General features: G+C 38.2%; 1 protein-coding gene across 2 annotated transcripts in view; it reads right to left on the bottom strand.

Annotated features, from left to right (window-relative positions):
• The window catches only part of ltbp2 (latent transforming growth factor beta binding protein 2), a 127,637-nt gene extending 118,554 nt beyond the window's left edge, over positions 1-9,083 (bottom strand). The window contains exons 1-2 of one of the 2 annotated variants that reach the window (XM_015394094.1): positions 8,463-9,083; positions 3,141-3,214 (exon numbers count right to left, since the gene is read on the bottom strand). In XM_015394094.1, the coding sequence (XP_015249580.1) occupies positions 3,141-3,214; positions 8,463-8,785 (397 nt within the window). In that variant the 5' untranslated portion in view covers positions 8,786-9,083. The remainder of the gene's footprint in view (positions 1-3,140; positions 3,215-8,462) is intronic. The other variant, XM_015394093.1, reaches the window with a different exon arrangement.
• Positions 9,084-15,186: the final 6,103 nt, after the last annotated feature.

Raw genomic sequence — 15,186 nt, forward strand, 5'->3', positions numbered from 1 at the left:
TCTGACAGCTTTGACAAACTTCCCTCCCACTGCTGAAGTAAAACATCCATTCAACAGGGTTTGGACAGTTATCTTCATCTTTATTTATTTTTATTTTTATTTATTTTTTTAAATCAAGGCTTAAAGTTCAGTTTTGACCAGAGCAATTTTCTTACACATTTGCCCCAAGCCAAAAACCGTAAACAGGACGGTTAATGGTTTATCTACAGCCACCCTTCCAAAAAAACTGCTTGCATACACACAAAATAAGACCAAAAAAAGTTATATTCTATTCTATTTTATTCTAAAAGACAAACTTGGCTTGAAAATGCGCTGTCCCTAATGCAAACTGGTACGATGTTTTAGAGAGAGGAGAAAATTGGTGAGACGGATGTTGACGGGTGGGGAACCAGAGCCAGGTTGCATCATCATTTCTCTCACCCGCTGAATTTCAGTTAACTTGAAAATTTTTTCATAGATCAACTACATCAGACTTGAAACTGCAGTGTGATATATGCTGGCACTGACATTGAGGTATGTACAATGTTAGCATGGATTCCAGGCAATGTTTTATAAATGAGACCCCAGATCTGTGGAGCGTATGACTAATAGCAATACCTGTACATGGTTTCCCATCTGAGCCGTAGATCTCTGCAGCTCATCTAAAGTTACCCAGAGCTTTTTACTTTATAAATTAATCCTCTCCTTGTCTGGTCGGTCTGTGTGAGATGACCATTGTGTCTTGGTATGTTTGCTGTTATGATATACTTTTTCCATTTTCAGATGTAGGATGTAAATTAACAGAAGTTTGGGGCTAAATATATTTCTTCAAATGCAAACTCTAAATTTCCCTAACCTGTCTGCTGTATCCCAACGCTTTCATAATGACGTTGGTTCATTGATGTTCTCAGAAAAAAGGTGATTTAAGAAACAAAATCTTAAGACCAAGCCAAAACGTTCAATTAATGTGCAATAATGCTGATTTTTTTTTTTTTTTCGAGCCAATGTTCAAACTTTTAAACTTTCATCTTTAATCAGGACTGTAACTTAACCAGAGGACAGAAAAGTTAAATAAAGCAAAGGAAATTAAACCTTCATTGTAACTGGCAACACTGGCTATTTTCAGAACTTAATTTTATACACATACAGGGCTGGTAATCATCTATTCTCAACTTGTCAGGACATGGACAGCGGCAAGGTTTCAACAACAATATTTTCAGCATCAGCCCACGCAGACGGATGTATTTCTTTGCTTAATGTGTTTCAATAGAAACAACAGCAGGCTTCCTGGGTAGAAAATAACAATCCAGTTCCTTTTATATTTTTCTTTTTTAGCCAAACCCAGGTGGATAGGAAGGTATCATTATAAAGCTTCCAGCTGACACTTTGGATGTTAGACATTACATCATCCTCCTCAGTAGGAAGTTCTTAAATAACTGAAAATGGGGGGGGGTCTCATGAGAGACAGATTTGTTCCTTTTCTTTCCCCTACTGTGAACATTTTGTCTTACACTGCTATCTCCTTAAAAAGCATCCTGGGTCTAAGGCAGTAGCCGAATAAAGCTTTCCTCCACAGAAGACAGATATTCTAGTCACTATTCCATTCAGTGGCACCTTGCCAGCTGTGGACCTATTTCAGAAGTGGATAACATAGCCTCCAGACAGACTTTGGTGAGGGCCAAGCTCTAAGGGGGGCCAGATGGTTTGGACCCCTGGCTTGCTAAAATGCACTCTCCTGCTCTGTAACATTAACGTTTCTCTCTCGGTATGTGAATTTATGTCGAATGTAACATACAGTCTGTGCAGCATGACAATCAAGCGGGATTGTGCAATATGTGGATCGAGCAGGAGGGAAGCAGACCTGATAGAAAGACTGCCGGGCAACTCAAGCCTGTTGTGTAATTGACCAGTGAGAAAGTGTGTGTGAAAAGTGTTTGCATGTGTGAAGAGGAAATCATTACCAAAAAGGCAGAGAGAAACAGTAAACACATTCCCTCTTGATACACAGAGATGTCCATTGCAGTGTAGGGGTTTTCCTTTGACTTGTAAAATTTTAAAATAGCCTTTACCACAAAAAAAGATGTGATTGCAATCTGTAATTAGAGTCTGCAGGAAACTGTGGTGACCATAAACATAAAATGCAAACATAACATGCAGTGACCAACCCTAGTGTACTCATTCACATAAATTCAGACAGCATGATCTTTAATGACTGTATGCGTTAAAGGACAAACTGATTCACTGATTCGATGCAGTTTATGTGAACAAAATAAAATAATTGTGACTGGGAATGAAAATTAGATCTATCCACTAATGCAACCCTACAAAACAAAAGACTATACATCTGAACTGGCAGGCTGAGCTAGTAGAGGATTTAACAATGAAGAGAAAGAGGATTTGGCATTGAAGAACTGACCAAAACATCCATTCATCTATTTTCTGTCGTGCTTATCCCTGTCAGTGGGCGAGAGGCGACGTACACCCTGAACAGGTCACCAGTGTATCACAGGGCAACACAGAGACACACAGGACAAACAACCATTCATGCACACAATCACACCTAAGGAGAATTTAGAGAAGCCAATTAACCAAACAGTCATGGTTTTGGACTGTGGGAGGAAGCTGGAGTACCTGGAGAGAACCCACGTATGCACAAGGAGAACATGCAAACTCCATGCAGTAAGAATGCAGGGAAATTTCTTTTTGTACAAATTTACTATCTGAAAGCTGTACAAAATGAAAATTCATTTTGTATACATTCTGTGTATACAAAATGACAATAAAAGTTGTCTAAGTCTAAGAATAGATCCCGGAACCTTCTTGCTGCAAGGCAGCAGTGTTACCCACTGCACACTGTGCAGACCAAAACATATTCTCTGAAATAATGGTTGGAGGGGCAGTTGCAGCAAAAGGTGGTTCTAACTTAGTGGGCTGAACAAAAATACCCAGTTTACTCTTTAAATAGTTGTTTTAGGAGGAAAAATCTACAAAGATCCCCACAAAAGGTGTAAAACTTCTGAGTTTCAAACTTTATGGTTTGTTTGAAAAACTTTAGAATTGTTTATACTACTGCCAAAATGGCAGACCAGCATTTTCTAGACAAAAAGGGTTAAAAGATATACAGTTTGCATGTAGTATACAAGAATGTTAATAATACTTACGTTTTATGCATCGGTTGGTTCCTGGAGCCACTGCCCAACCAGAGCAGCACTGGTGACCTCCACAGACATTTGGGCTAAAAAACACATGTATGGAAAAAAGTTAAGTGAGATTATGATGGTAATTATCAAGAAAAACTTTCTTAATAATTCTTCCATCTACTTTGCATTCAAAGTTGTTCCTGTTTAAGATGGTCAGGGCAGTGAAGCCCATCTCCAGAGTTGAAATAAACGACAGTGGAGGACACCACAGACAGTCAATCAAAGACTGGTTGCTGATACAAATAGAAACATATAGGCATATAATTCTTTCCTAGGGGCAATTTAGAAACTCCAATTAACGGAACATGCATGAAATCTAAAATACATACAATCTTCAGACAGACAGGCCACAGACTGCATCTTCTCACTGTGAGGCAACAGAGTTCATGGATAAGTGTGAATTAGAAAACTCTCTAACGAAACAATCTCTCTGTATAAAGCTGGTGTAATTTCTAATCCTTCTGGTATGACTTGGCCTGTGGATAAAAACACCTCAGAGAATCAGCTGCACCTAATTCTTTTTAATAATTTTTCAGAAAGCCCTGTCTTACTGTGGACCAACAAGTCCCCATTCTGTTAGATGGAAATCCAAAGTGAACACAAACAGAGTTATTTGAGCCTTGCGGGGATTATGTGAGACACGCGGGACATGAAAAACACTTCGCATTTTCTATAAATCACTCAGCAAATGAGAGATGGCAAGTTTTAAACAGCCAGAACTGGATTCTTTGCACTCTCTAATCCGCACCTGTAACCCAGGCCAAATTTTTGTAGCAAGGCAGATTAAAAAGGCACCAGACCGCAAAGGCAACTCCAGAGCAGCAGTTAACGTGCTGGGATGGATCTGCGCCCCATCATCCTTTCACAAGATATTACAGTAAGTGGATGTCTGACTCATGGTGATTTGAGAAGATAACAGGGATTGACTCATTGACCTCAGATGGATTGCACTTATTAGATGCTGCAAGTGTTCCTGAGGCGTCATAGGGATAACATGCAGCCTTTTGGGCCCTCTGGCAAGCTTAGCTTTGTCATTAATCAAGCACATCAGGCCAAGCCTGTGCCAAACATATCAGTCATCACATTCAAATTCCATCAAGGGATTTCTGTATGTAATAGAGACGCTAATGCTAAATTACTACTAGGCCCCATGAAAAGTATGTATATGAGCAGTTACACCTTTTTAATTCTTCTATTTTTTCATTTTTGGTGAAAGGCTATCAGAATAAATCTGAAATCTGTGAAGAGCATCCAGAATAAAAAGTCCATCTGAGTGAACTTGGATGTAATTAAGGGTTAAATGTACCTGGTATGCCAGTACAGTGAATCCAGTAAACAGGAGTGGGAACTCCAAGAGGAAATGTGTCACACATTCACTTTTGCTAACTGGCAGCAGATGATTCATCTGAAAACGCTTGAATACGATCCATAAAACTTACCGTGCAGACTACTATGAGGCAGTGTTCCCCAGATTTATGCAACACTTCTTTTATGGTTCCCCAGGACTAAAAGAAACCCATTCATCCTCTGCTTTTTTAGGTAGAGAAGCAAGCAAAGCGCTTCCCAAATGCTACAGCAAAGCATGCTGCATATAATAATGAGGAAATTGCTTACTTTGAATAAAGGTAAAAATAGACAATTATAAGTGGGGATGCTATAATTAGGAGTTTAGGCATGTTGGATGGAAAATAGATGGCTGGTGACAGTACTTTCATGCATAAAATGTACATGGATTCATAAAAATGAATGGAGTTTATAGTAATACGCTTAGGTTTTTCTTTTTGAGCATCGGTGAAAATATAGATATATATTTTTCTATTCAAAAAGAGACTCAAAATGACTTATTGGTGTAAAAAATAGTGTGCCCCCACTACAGAGCAACAAAATGAACTATTTGCATTTGACCCATCCCCTTGCGGAGCAGTTGGCTGTTATTGTGCAGCGCCTGGGGAGCAGTGTGGGGTTAAGGGTCTTTGCTCAGGGACCAAGTGTGGCAGCCTATGGGAGTGGGGCTCGAACTAAGAACCTCTGAATTCCAAGCGCTATGCCTTAACCACTAGGACGCCACTGCATAACAACAAAAAGTAAACAAAATTATCTAAAAGCCCACATGTAATGCTTTGCTCTAAATATATCCAAAAGATGATGTGACGCAAAGTTACCGCTCTCTATATGTCTGGAAAAGAACACTAATTTTGTTTATGGTTTTCACTGTGCAACAGAAAAAGCTAGTGAACCTCCCAAGGAGTGGCTGACCTACCTGAATTACTCCAAGAGTTCATCAATGACTCATTGAGGAGGATACAAAAAGCAAGAACAACATCCACCAAAGAGAGTAACTTTGGATCTATGGGACAGGTACTTATTGAAAACCACTCTAGTGAAAAGATTTGCAGAAAGAAAAGAAAAAAATCAAACACCTTGATGCTTTGAAAAAGTTTTCTATGGAGTGAGGAGAATAAAGTGAATCTTTTGTCTGTCTTTATACATCCGACGTAAAACAAACAAATATTCCAAAATTCCAACACAGTGGTGTTCATGGGGAAGATTTGCAACCACAGAATCTGGACCAGCAAATGTGACTTGCCATAATTTCATAACCGTGACTTCCACTTTGTTTTTTCACCTCTAATTACCTTAAAAACAACCAAATTAAGGATTTTTAGTGGTCAAGTAAAAATAAGCTATTAAATCCCATTCAAATGCTAAGGCAGTGTTGAGCAAGAGGCTCATTCCTCAATAAACATTGATGTGGCTGAATATAAAAAGATCATGCAAAAGAAAAATGTGCTAGCAATCCAGGCAGAATCTAACAGATAACAAAAGAAAGCTTTTTGTTCAATTGCATTTTTTGTGTGTAATATCCGTATTTATGCCTGTAACATTCTGGCCAGTCCTCAATAGCTACTCTCCTGCAATGTTAAGTTGCATCCCTGCTACTGCACAACCAAATCCCACATTTAGCTTGTTGCCAGCTCTCTGCAGAGCTGAAGGGCTAAAGTTTTAATGAGGTAATTCAGCCGCTTGATTAGGTGTGCTGGAGAAGGGCCGCATCATAGTTGCAGGATAGTAGCTCTAATTAGGACCTTGGAATGTGTAGATGAGATCAAATAAAACAATAAATTCAAGTTTTTGCATCTTTTAGGTAAGTTTTTGTTATCATCCTGTCTGGAAACCAATCAATTCATATGTATAATAACAAGAATGCTGGTGAAGATTCTCTGTCATCCAGGTCATAGTCAAAAATTATTTTTTAAATTGAAAAAGCTTCCTGGATGGGAAGTGGACCGTCTTCATACAAGACTGGAGAAAAAATAACATTACTTTCACCATTTGAAGTTTTATATCATAAAACTATATTCAATAAGAATGAGAATCACATGGCTGAGTCTATGCTTTATTGGCATCTGTCAAGGTTTAGCAAGAAACTAAGCATGATGTTTATCCTCTTCCCATTAGTTAAATCCATTTGTTAGCTGTTAAAAATGAAACTCTGATAACTTGATCACATAATCAGTTTCCTCAGCAAAAACAGCCTCGTTATGACACATTTATAATATACTGTCTGCAGCCTAAGGTGAGCCATTATAATCCCTCTCTGATTATTATATAAATATTCACCATCCAACTGGGTTCAAGCCATGTCCCTGTGGAACATGCAAGAGAGGATACAGAAGGCTTCATTTAACAAAATGAAAAGTGCTCCATTGTGGAAACAACCCATCATCATTTTAGAGTTAAACAGAAACCGAAAAAGAAAAGAGCCACTGGAGAAACAGGTGTTTCTGATCATGGTGCGAATTTGCAAATGCTCATGAGCCAAAGCTCTGCCTGAGCCGCTCTAATAAATGGTCACAGCAAGAACACAGAAACAGGGGCACACAGAGAACAGAAGTGCTGCCTCTGTATTACTGTGATTTGTGTAATTATACAGAAAGGTGTAGTGGAGACAGTGTGATAATCCCAAACCAAACATCCCTCACACAGATGGTCCCTTCGTCTTCACACCAGCTGCTCATTCTTGCACAAATTGACATAACTCAAGTTCATATATAAAACAAGAAGGCCCTGCAGAGGGCAGTGATGGAAGCTGTGAAGGTAATTAGCATGTCCATAGCTTTTGTCTGGATTATGTTTCAGAGCCACTGCAGGAATAGAGCTTTGACCCGAATGAGAAACCGTTTACAGCTTTCTGAACATACCATAAACTGTATTATCATTAAATACATATAGCCAGCCTCCTGCAAAGCATTGAACCTTAAATCGACCTGTTAATATTATGCACACAAAATCATATGTTTTAAGGATTTACAGTTTATGCACTCACAAATTGGTATGGACTCCTATTTTATGAAATACTGTAGTTATGCTTAGAGCATGAAAGTTATAAGCCTGTCGTTCTGCTGAAATCTAAAGAAAGCCCAGGTAGCTTTAATGGCTAACTTCAGCTTCCGTGAATCGAATGCTTTGATCTCTCATCTTCCTTCTCACAAAGTCACATAGATTCTTTATGGGGTTTGCAAAATATATTTACATGTAAAAACAAAGAACAGTATGCCTCTTTTCTTCCTAAACCAGGTAAGAAACTCCTGATAATGACTCCTGGAGCATCTGAAGGGATGCGACAGCTCTAGCCGACATCCTGATATGTTGTTTAAGGTTGGAAGCAGCCCACACCTTGTAATTATTTCCCTATGAATAGGCTTTGTTGACAATCCTCGTAAAGGTGGAAGTTTTCCGACAATGGTTTTAAACTTTTTTCAATACTTTTTCCTTCCACTAAATTTTCATATAATATGACTCCCTATGAACAGCAATTTTCACCATGTGCTGGACAGCTGTCAAATCAACAGTCTCTTCCCATGTCAGTGTATTCATTTTAATAATGTGATATTTTGTATTTGCCTTTCCCTAAATTGAAAACTGTAATCAATTTTACTTTTTTTATGATAAGGTTGTTAACTGAAGCTTAATTTGTATTTACTACACACACAAAAATAAACTGAAGGGTTTTAAACCTATTTCGCAGCTACAAAATGTTTTATTATCTTGAACAATACTTGCCTACATGATACTATTACAACAAAAATGATGTGGGTTTTGTTACATCATATATTGGTTTCTCTTACATTTAGAAAGATTCAAACAAATGGGCCACAACCGCAGCACAGCAAAATAAACGGACTCATGCTGTCTGCGTAAAAATAGGTCACTCAAATTCCTGATCGTATGAATACGCATGAGGTGAAAACACAACGTTTGACAGAAAGCTGTCACTCTTACCCAGCCAGTCGCCTTGAGCTGGAAGAGCCGGGCTTGCTGTTTTGCCTACGGTTCACTCTGCTCCTCTGTGGGTGTCTGGCGGTGCGCTGCGCCCTGTGGTGCGGCGTGGAGACCAGGGCTTCAGCTGCGGACGAGCTCCTATGTTCCCCTTCACTGGTTCCAGGATCCAAGGGTGCTTTGGAAGAGTTCCTCTGATTGATCTGCTGGTTTGGGACCACCTGGCTGGCTCCGGTCCTCCCACCTGTTACCTCTTGGTCACCATCGCTCACTCGCATGAGCGCAACAGTGAAAATCATTAAAACAGCTAATCCGGTGCGCTCCATTTCAGCCAGTTTTGAAAGAAGCGCGCAAAATAGAAGCAGATCGAGTTACAGTTTTAATGCAGGACCAATAAAATCTTTGCAATTTTTTTTAAAGAACAAGCATCCTCTCCCAGCAGTGAAAAACACCAGGATAACTTTTCATAATGCCCAGGTAACACTCATTCAGGTTGTAAAATAAGCATCTAAAGTAGAAAAAAAACATATATTTATATATAATATTCTCTTCCGATGCAGAGAGAGCAAAAAAAAAATCTAGGCAAACATTATTCCATCTGCTTTGGTTTATTTATAAAAAAAAAAGAGGCACAGAGAGAAGAGCGGCTGAAAGGCTGTTAAAGCTGCGCTCCAAGTGAGAGTTTGAACCGTGCTCCCATGAATATCACCTCCTCCTTGGATCTGAAGTCACTGGGAGTTTTTTTTTTTTTTTTGCATGCGCTTTGCAAGAAGTAACACCCCCTTGTGTTGCATCCACATACAAGTCCATGCGGCCACACATATTTCCTTCTGCCAAGTTACATGATGGGTTTCTTACAGCAACTCTTTTGAACGCATTTGGACTGAACGCGCATGCAGCTGCTTCGATCATTACCGTCCATTTATATTTGAACTGACAAACTATTACAATGTCATAAAATTTAAGATTACCACAACTTCCAGATGTTCTCCTGTGAGAGTTTGCGTTTGTGATTTTCTTTGAATTAGTTTAAATTTAGGCTGTGGATTTTATGCACAAATGTGCAACGTTGCTATCTGAGATTTCCTCCTTTTTATAGTCTTGTACTGTATTTTGGTAACTCACAGATTCAACTCTAACACAAACGTTGGAAAACTGGTCAAGTTATGTAACAGATCACATTCCCATTCCCTCTCTGCATGCTGCATCATCAGTTTCCCTCTTACTGACTGGAAACAACACATTTCTCCTCTCCCACAAGATCCTAAACTGCCCAGAGACAGTTGGCAACTTCCTTTCATTTAACCCACAAAGATGCATGGTTTTTGCTCTCATCCATCAGTTTCAAAACACAAAATGTACTATGCCCATTCATGCTCTTACCCTAAAATAAAAAGAAGACTGTAACTTTTAGTACGTGTTTCCATAACAATCATATACCTAAAAATAAAATACAGTAAAACTGGAGAATGAGGTTGCATATGGCTTGAGCCTGCCATGGCCAGCTAACCTCCAATTAACCATTAGGGTGACCCAAACCTGCAATATAAGTGCTATAAATGAACCTGTTATGGTCAAAAGTTTGCTAGCACCTATCATATGCATTGCAGTCAGTACTTGAGTTGAGGGGGGGATGGCATCCGCCTTCTTAAAAAAAAAAATGTTAAACATCATCCCCCTTCTTAAATGACCATCCCCCCATAATATCCCCTGTGACATTTTATTACTGAATGGGTAAAATCTCAACATTTGGCGGACTGTGGGCTTACAAGTAGCCTGAGCAAAATAAATAAAATCAAACAAGTGGCCTACCATGACTAAGCTGATCCCAGTGGAAATTTGTCCTCTGCATTTGTCCCTTTCTATGTAGGGGCAGTGATAGCCATGCCAGTCCAGGGACTGACTGCATTTTTACTGTAAGGTGCATTGGTCAAGGTCAATGACCGGCGTACCTGACATGTAACAACCATACCATGCATATTGCTTTAGGTTAATAAACTATAGTAATTAGATTATGTATTCTTCCAAATAAAACAAACAAATAATTTCCACCACCCCTCTTCATTTTTTTTTTTTAACAACTAGACTACTGATTGCAATTATATGCATTGGGCTTTTTTAGTGATCCATTTGAAGCATTGGATGTTTTTTAGAATGTAGAGATTATGTTAAAATCAATTTTAACAATGTGTAAAAACCGTAATTAGGTGTACACGTTTAAATCGTATCCATATAATCTTAAAATTATATATGCAGCTTTATTTATATAAACTCACAGAAATGTTTGGTGGATTTCTCTTTCGCCATTTTCAGATAAACCATGAACCCTTCTGTCCTATTGCCCATCATAAAAGCTATCAGATTTTTTGTTGTTACAACAGTTCAAATGTGTCATTAAAAGCTCAGTTATCACCCCATTCATGGCCAGTGTAACTAAACTTCAAATTTGGACTGTACTGCAGCTTTTCATGCAAGTAATGATTTACTTCGTACTGGTATTTGAAAGTTTTCACACTAAGCTGTTATTTAATGCAATCCATATAACAATATTGCAGTCTAATCTATTAAACATGAGCTAGATTTCTGCATTATATGCCAAAGTTTGAGCCATTAGAGAGGTCAGCTCATTAAATTGACTTTTCGAGAAAACTCATTCTATCCATTTGGGGTTAATTAATCATTTCATATTCCATTCATTCATCCAATGACTCGCCCTTATCGTCATATTGGACAGGTCCAGTCTTGGAACCCTAAACACCTCTTTCTACAGCAACACTTTTCAGCTCATTTCGGAGGATCCCAAGGTGATCGGTGAGAGAGGTCTCTAAATTCTCTGAAGAATAAATTAAAAGTCATGTTAAGAACAACTTTCAGCAGTGAGATTAATGTTTTTGACCCTGAGAAGGTTTTTATTGCAATGATCAGATTTTTGGTGTAAATGTCTATCCAATAGAAATCCTGTCTGTTATATAAGCTAACGATACTCACCACAAGAGAAACAGTCTGCTAGCATGTTGTGCTCTTCAAATACAAACACAAACTGAGGGGTTCAGGTTAGATTTTCTGGCACTATGCTCAGTGATGTTGGTCATCATAATTTTACCTTCTGTTGTCTCAACTGCTAAGCAGCACTTAGGGATGAACTGAAAGCAGAAACATTCTGCAGCGGTGCATGTGTCCTGCTCACCATGCATTGTAAATATATCTGCAAAGAGGTGATCAGTGAAATGACAACCAGGTTAGTTCAATGAAGAGAAAAAATGCAACTGTGCTAAGACCTGAACTAAAAGAGAACTGATTAACATAATTGTGATTGAAGGGATCATCTACATAGGACTCCAAGGATTCACTAAATCAAAGATATCTGCGAAGATTCTCAGTCATCCAGGTCATGGTCAAGCTTGAAAAGTTCAGTTTTGGCAACTTGATGTTTCTAGAAGACATTTCACCTTTCACACAAAAGGCTCTTTCAGTTCTAACTAGTGGTGGGGAGCACCAAGATTTATAATTGCTGATATTAGTCTCAGTGCTTCCCACCACTAGTTAGAACTGGATGAGAGGTAAAACGTCTATTAGAAAACTTCACTTCCAGTTGCTTAGACTGAACTTTAAGCCTATATCAAAATCTAACCCCTAAATAAGAATCCAAACCAACACAGAAATAACCAAACACAAGAATTAACTAAGATTTTAAAGGCAAAAGAAGAGAAACATAAAGACTTAGACTGTGACTTATCCCTTTAAAGCCAGAAACCTAACGATGAAATTATAGACTGAAAATGTATATCAAATTCAAATATCACACTAATGATGCAGAGATCACAAAAAAATGGATCACATATGATACACTTGGCTTTAAAGGGATAATTAGGTTACAAACCAAAATCCTAAGCTTTGAACATTGCACATGGCAGTACACAACCCATTATGTAGATAAAGAATAAGTAGGACCCTTCATTTTGAAGAAATTAGTGTTGGGTGGGGGAATCTGTTCACAGGACAGATACTAGTTGAACATCAAACAAATCTGGTCTATATAGAAAATTGTTAAGGAGAAAGCTAAAAGATAGATATTTCGAGTCAGGATGGGGACACAGCATGTTCACTAAAAATAAACTTTGTGGTTTCCATGTAAAACATTCATCCGCGCATCGCCCTAAACAAGCCTTCACCAAAGTTAAAGATGGAAATAGCTGTATCTTGCTGAAAACAAGCTTTTCTTTACCCGGGACAGAACATGTAGAGCTAAATACAGGACCACCATGAAAGAAAACCTGTCAGACGTTGTTAAAGCTTTTAGGATGGAGGAGACTTTTTCCTTCCATCTGGACAACAATCCAAAACTTACAACCTGACCTATGTTGGAATGATTTAGATTGAATTATATGTATGTGTTAGAATGAACAAGTTAAATTCAAGACCTGTATCCCATTGAGTTAGATGACAAAATTTACATTTTCACAAGCCTCCTCTAACCCCTTAAACTGAGCTTAAGCAATGTGGCAGTTAGCAACACATTTGAACAAGATGTGTTAATACATCCCCAAAAACATGATTTGTGCTGGTATATAAAATGTTTTTGACAAAATACAAAAAATATGTTATTGAATAGGTTCAAAGTCTGTAAACATCTTTTAAGGTACTTTATGTGTTAGAGTCTAAATTGTTTAAATCAGAGCGATCCAACCTTAAAGGAAAATGGAAATATGAATCAGAATTAAGTCAGACAAGTTAATCTGAGCCCTTAAGTAGGCCTACTTTTAACAATACCAATTATTTACTCATTAGGTTATCCAGTTTTCCTCTATATTGCTAAAGCTTTGGCATAACTTAAAAAGCTCAGTGCCTTCTAACTTAAAGCACCAAAAATATCTTTTGATTAGATGATGGTTATCCATCTGGATATTAGTCTAGAAACACAATCTCATCTTAAATTAACAAAGAAATAACCCTGGAACAAAATAATGTATCCATAAAGCAGTTTGTTTGACCAAAGCGCTGGGGAGCTTAGATCTATGTGTATTCAAAAGGTTTTCTTCTCTTTGATGAGAACTATTTTGCCAAAGAATGTGATTTATTTGGCAAAGAGAACTTGGGTATTTTCCTGGTCTCAACTGCAGCTGCAGGGACACACATGAACTAACATTTAATAGCAGTAGGGCCAGCAACACCCATTCATTTAAAACCCTGTTACATTTTTTTATTATTTATTATTTCCATGTAGACATGAGGATCTTTTAAAGATTCAACATTTTTCTATTAATTAATGCAGCTTTTTAGCAATCATGAATAGGCTGACAATTTCAAAACTAACATCTGAGGCACAAGCATGCCTTTTTATGTAATCACTGAAGATCGTTGATGCAGCCATTAATGTTATAAAAATACATATTAACATAGTCCCGGTTGATACAATTTCCAGCATCTGGAGGAACTTTAGAATAAATGCTAGTTGGATGTCTCTGGCTATGACCAACACTTCTATACAAAGAAGTCTTTGAAAGCACTGGCATGACGACTAAGCCACTCCTATCGTCTTTCAGATTCTGCAGAAATATTAGTGCATTACAGTGTTTCCCACAAGGCAAAGAGCTGCGCTCTGACAATAACTTAAAAACTGGAAATTTGTGTGTGATTAAAGAAAGCTAATGTTTGATTTTGTTACCATGGCATTTATTTTTTTCTTTTCAGATTTCAGTTATCTGATGCAGAGTGTCTGTCCGAAGGAGTTTCAGTTTTATATCCACTCAGGCTCAACTGACTTGCCCATCATTCCTGTGCAAATGAAAGGTCAGGGTTTGAGTGTGTCTATTGGAAAGTCAAACAGTATCATTACACCCCCGATTGTAGGGCTCCCATTATAGATACAAATCAACAGTACATTTTTAGTTTCACCACCAGAATTTCAATTGACTTGTGTGAATCAGTCTCTGTGATGACTTTCAATGAAAAGCACCAAGAAGGAATGTCAATCTCCTCATTACCTTTTTGCTGTTTGTATCAAAGGCCCTAAGCTCTCCTTTATTTGTTCCTGGAGCTGGCATAATGCTGACATTGTTCATAGTGGTCCGGGGAAACTTGGAAAAAGGAATTGCTTTTGGCAAAGAAACAATTTGCAAAATGCTGAAGTTATTTGTTTTAATGTGAGTTTTTCTTCTTTAAAACCTGAAAGGTTTTAATGTGATGGATGGGCAACCTCAGGGTGGGAGTACCCAACTCTTGCCTATTGATGGCTGGCATGGACTCCAACCCCCATTGTGACCAAAAAGGAAAAATCTGATTGCAGTAACAGAATGAATGACAGCTTACTCAATGAAGAAATGTCAACAAAGACCTACATCATGCTTTGCCTCAACCACCTCCCCCCATTTCCCCAGGCGAGGTGGTTGACTGTTCATCTCAAGCTCTGGCCCTCCACCAGACGCATTGTGAGCTCACATTCTTTACAGTATCTTTGTTGTTTCTTGACACAAGCAACAATAGTATTCCTCTTGGCAGAAAGATCTCTGATGTATATTTGCTGATTAATAATAATAATAATCACAATGCCTGGTTCAATGGCTATGTCCATTTTGTTGGTTTATATCTGGAGGTGCCGATGGATTTTAGGACAGTTATTTTCCCAATACCATGTGAGGTGAATCGCAGTTTGATTACAGTCATTTTTTTAGTTGGTATCCCAGCCAGTAACTCAGTGGATGCTGCTGGACTATTTCCGGGACATTTT

The sequence above is a fragment of the Cyprinodon variegatus genome, unplaced genomic scaffold (genome assembly GCF_000732505.1).
Source record: "Cyprinodon variegatus isolate N-32 unplaced genomic scaffold, C_variegatus-1.0 Scaffold671, whole genome shotgun sequence".
In the NCBI taxonomy this organism is placed as follows: Eukaryota; Metazoa; Chordata; class Actinopteri; order Cyprinodontiformes; family Cyprinodontidae; genus Cyprinodon; species Cyprinodon variegatus.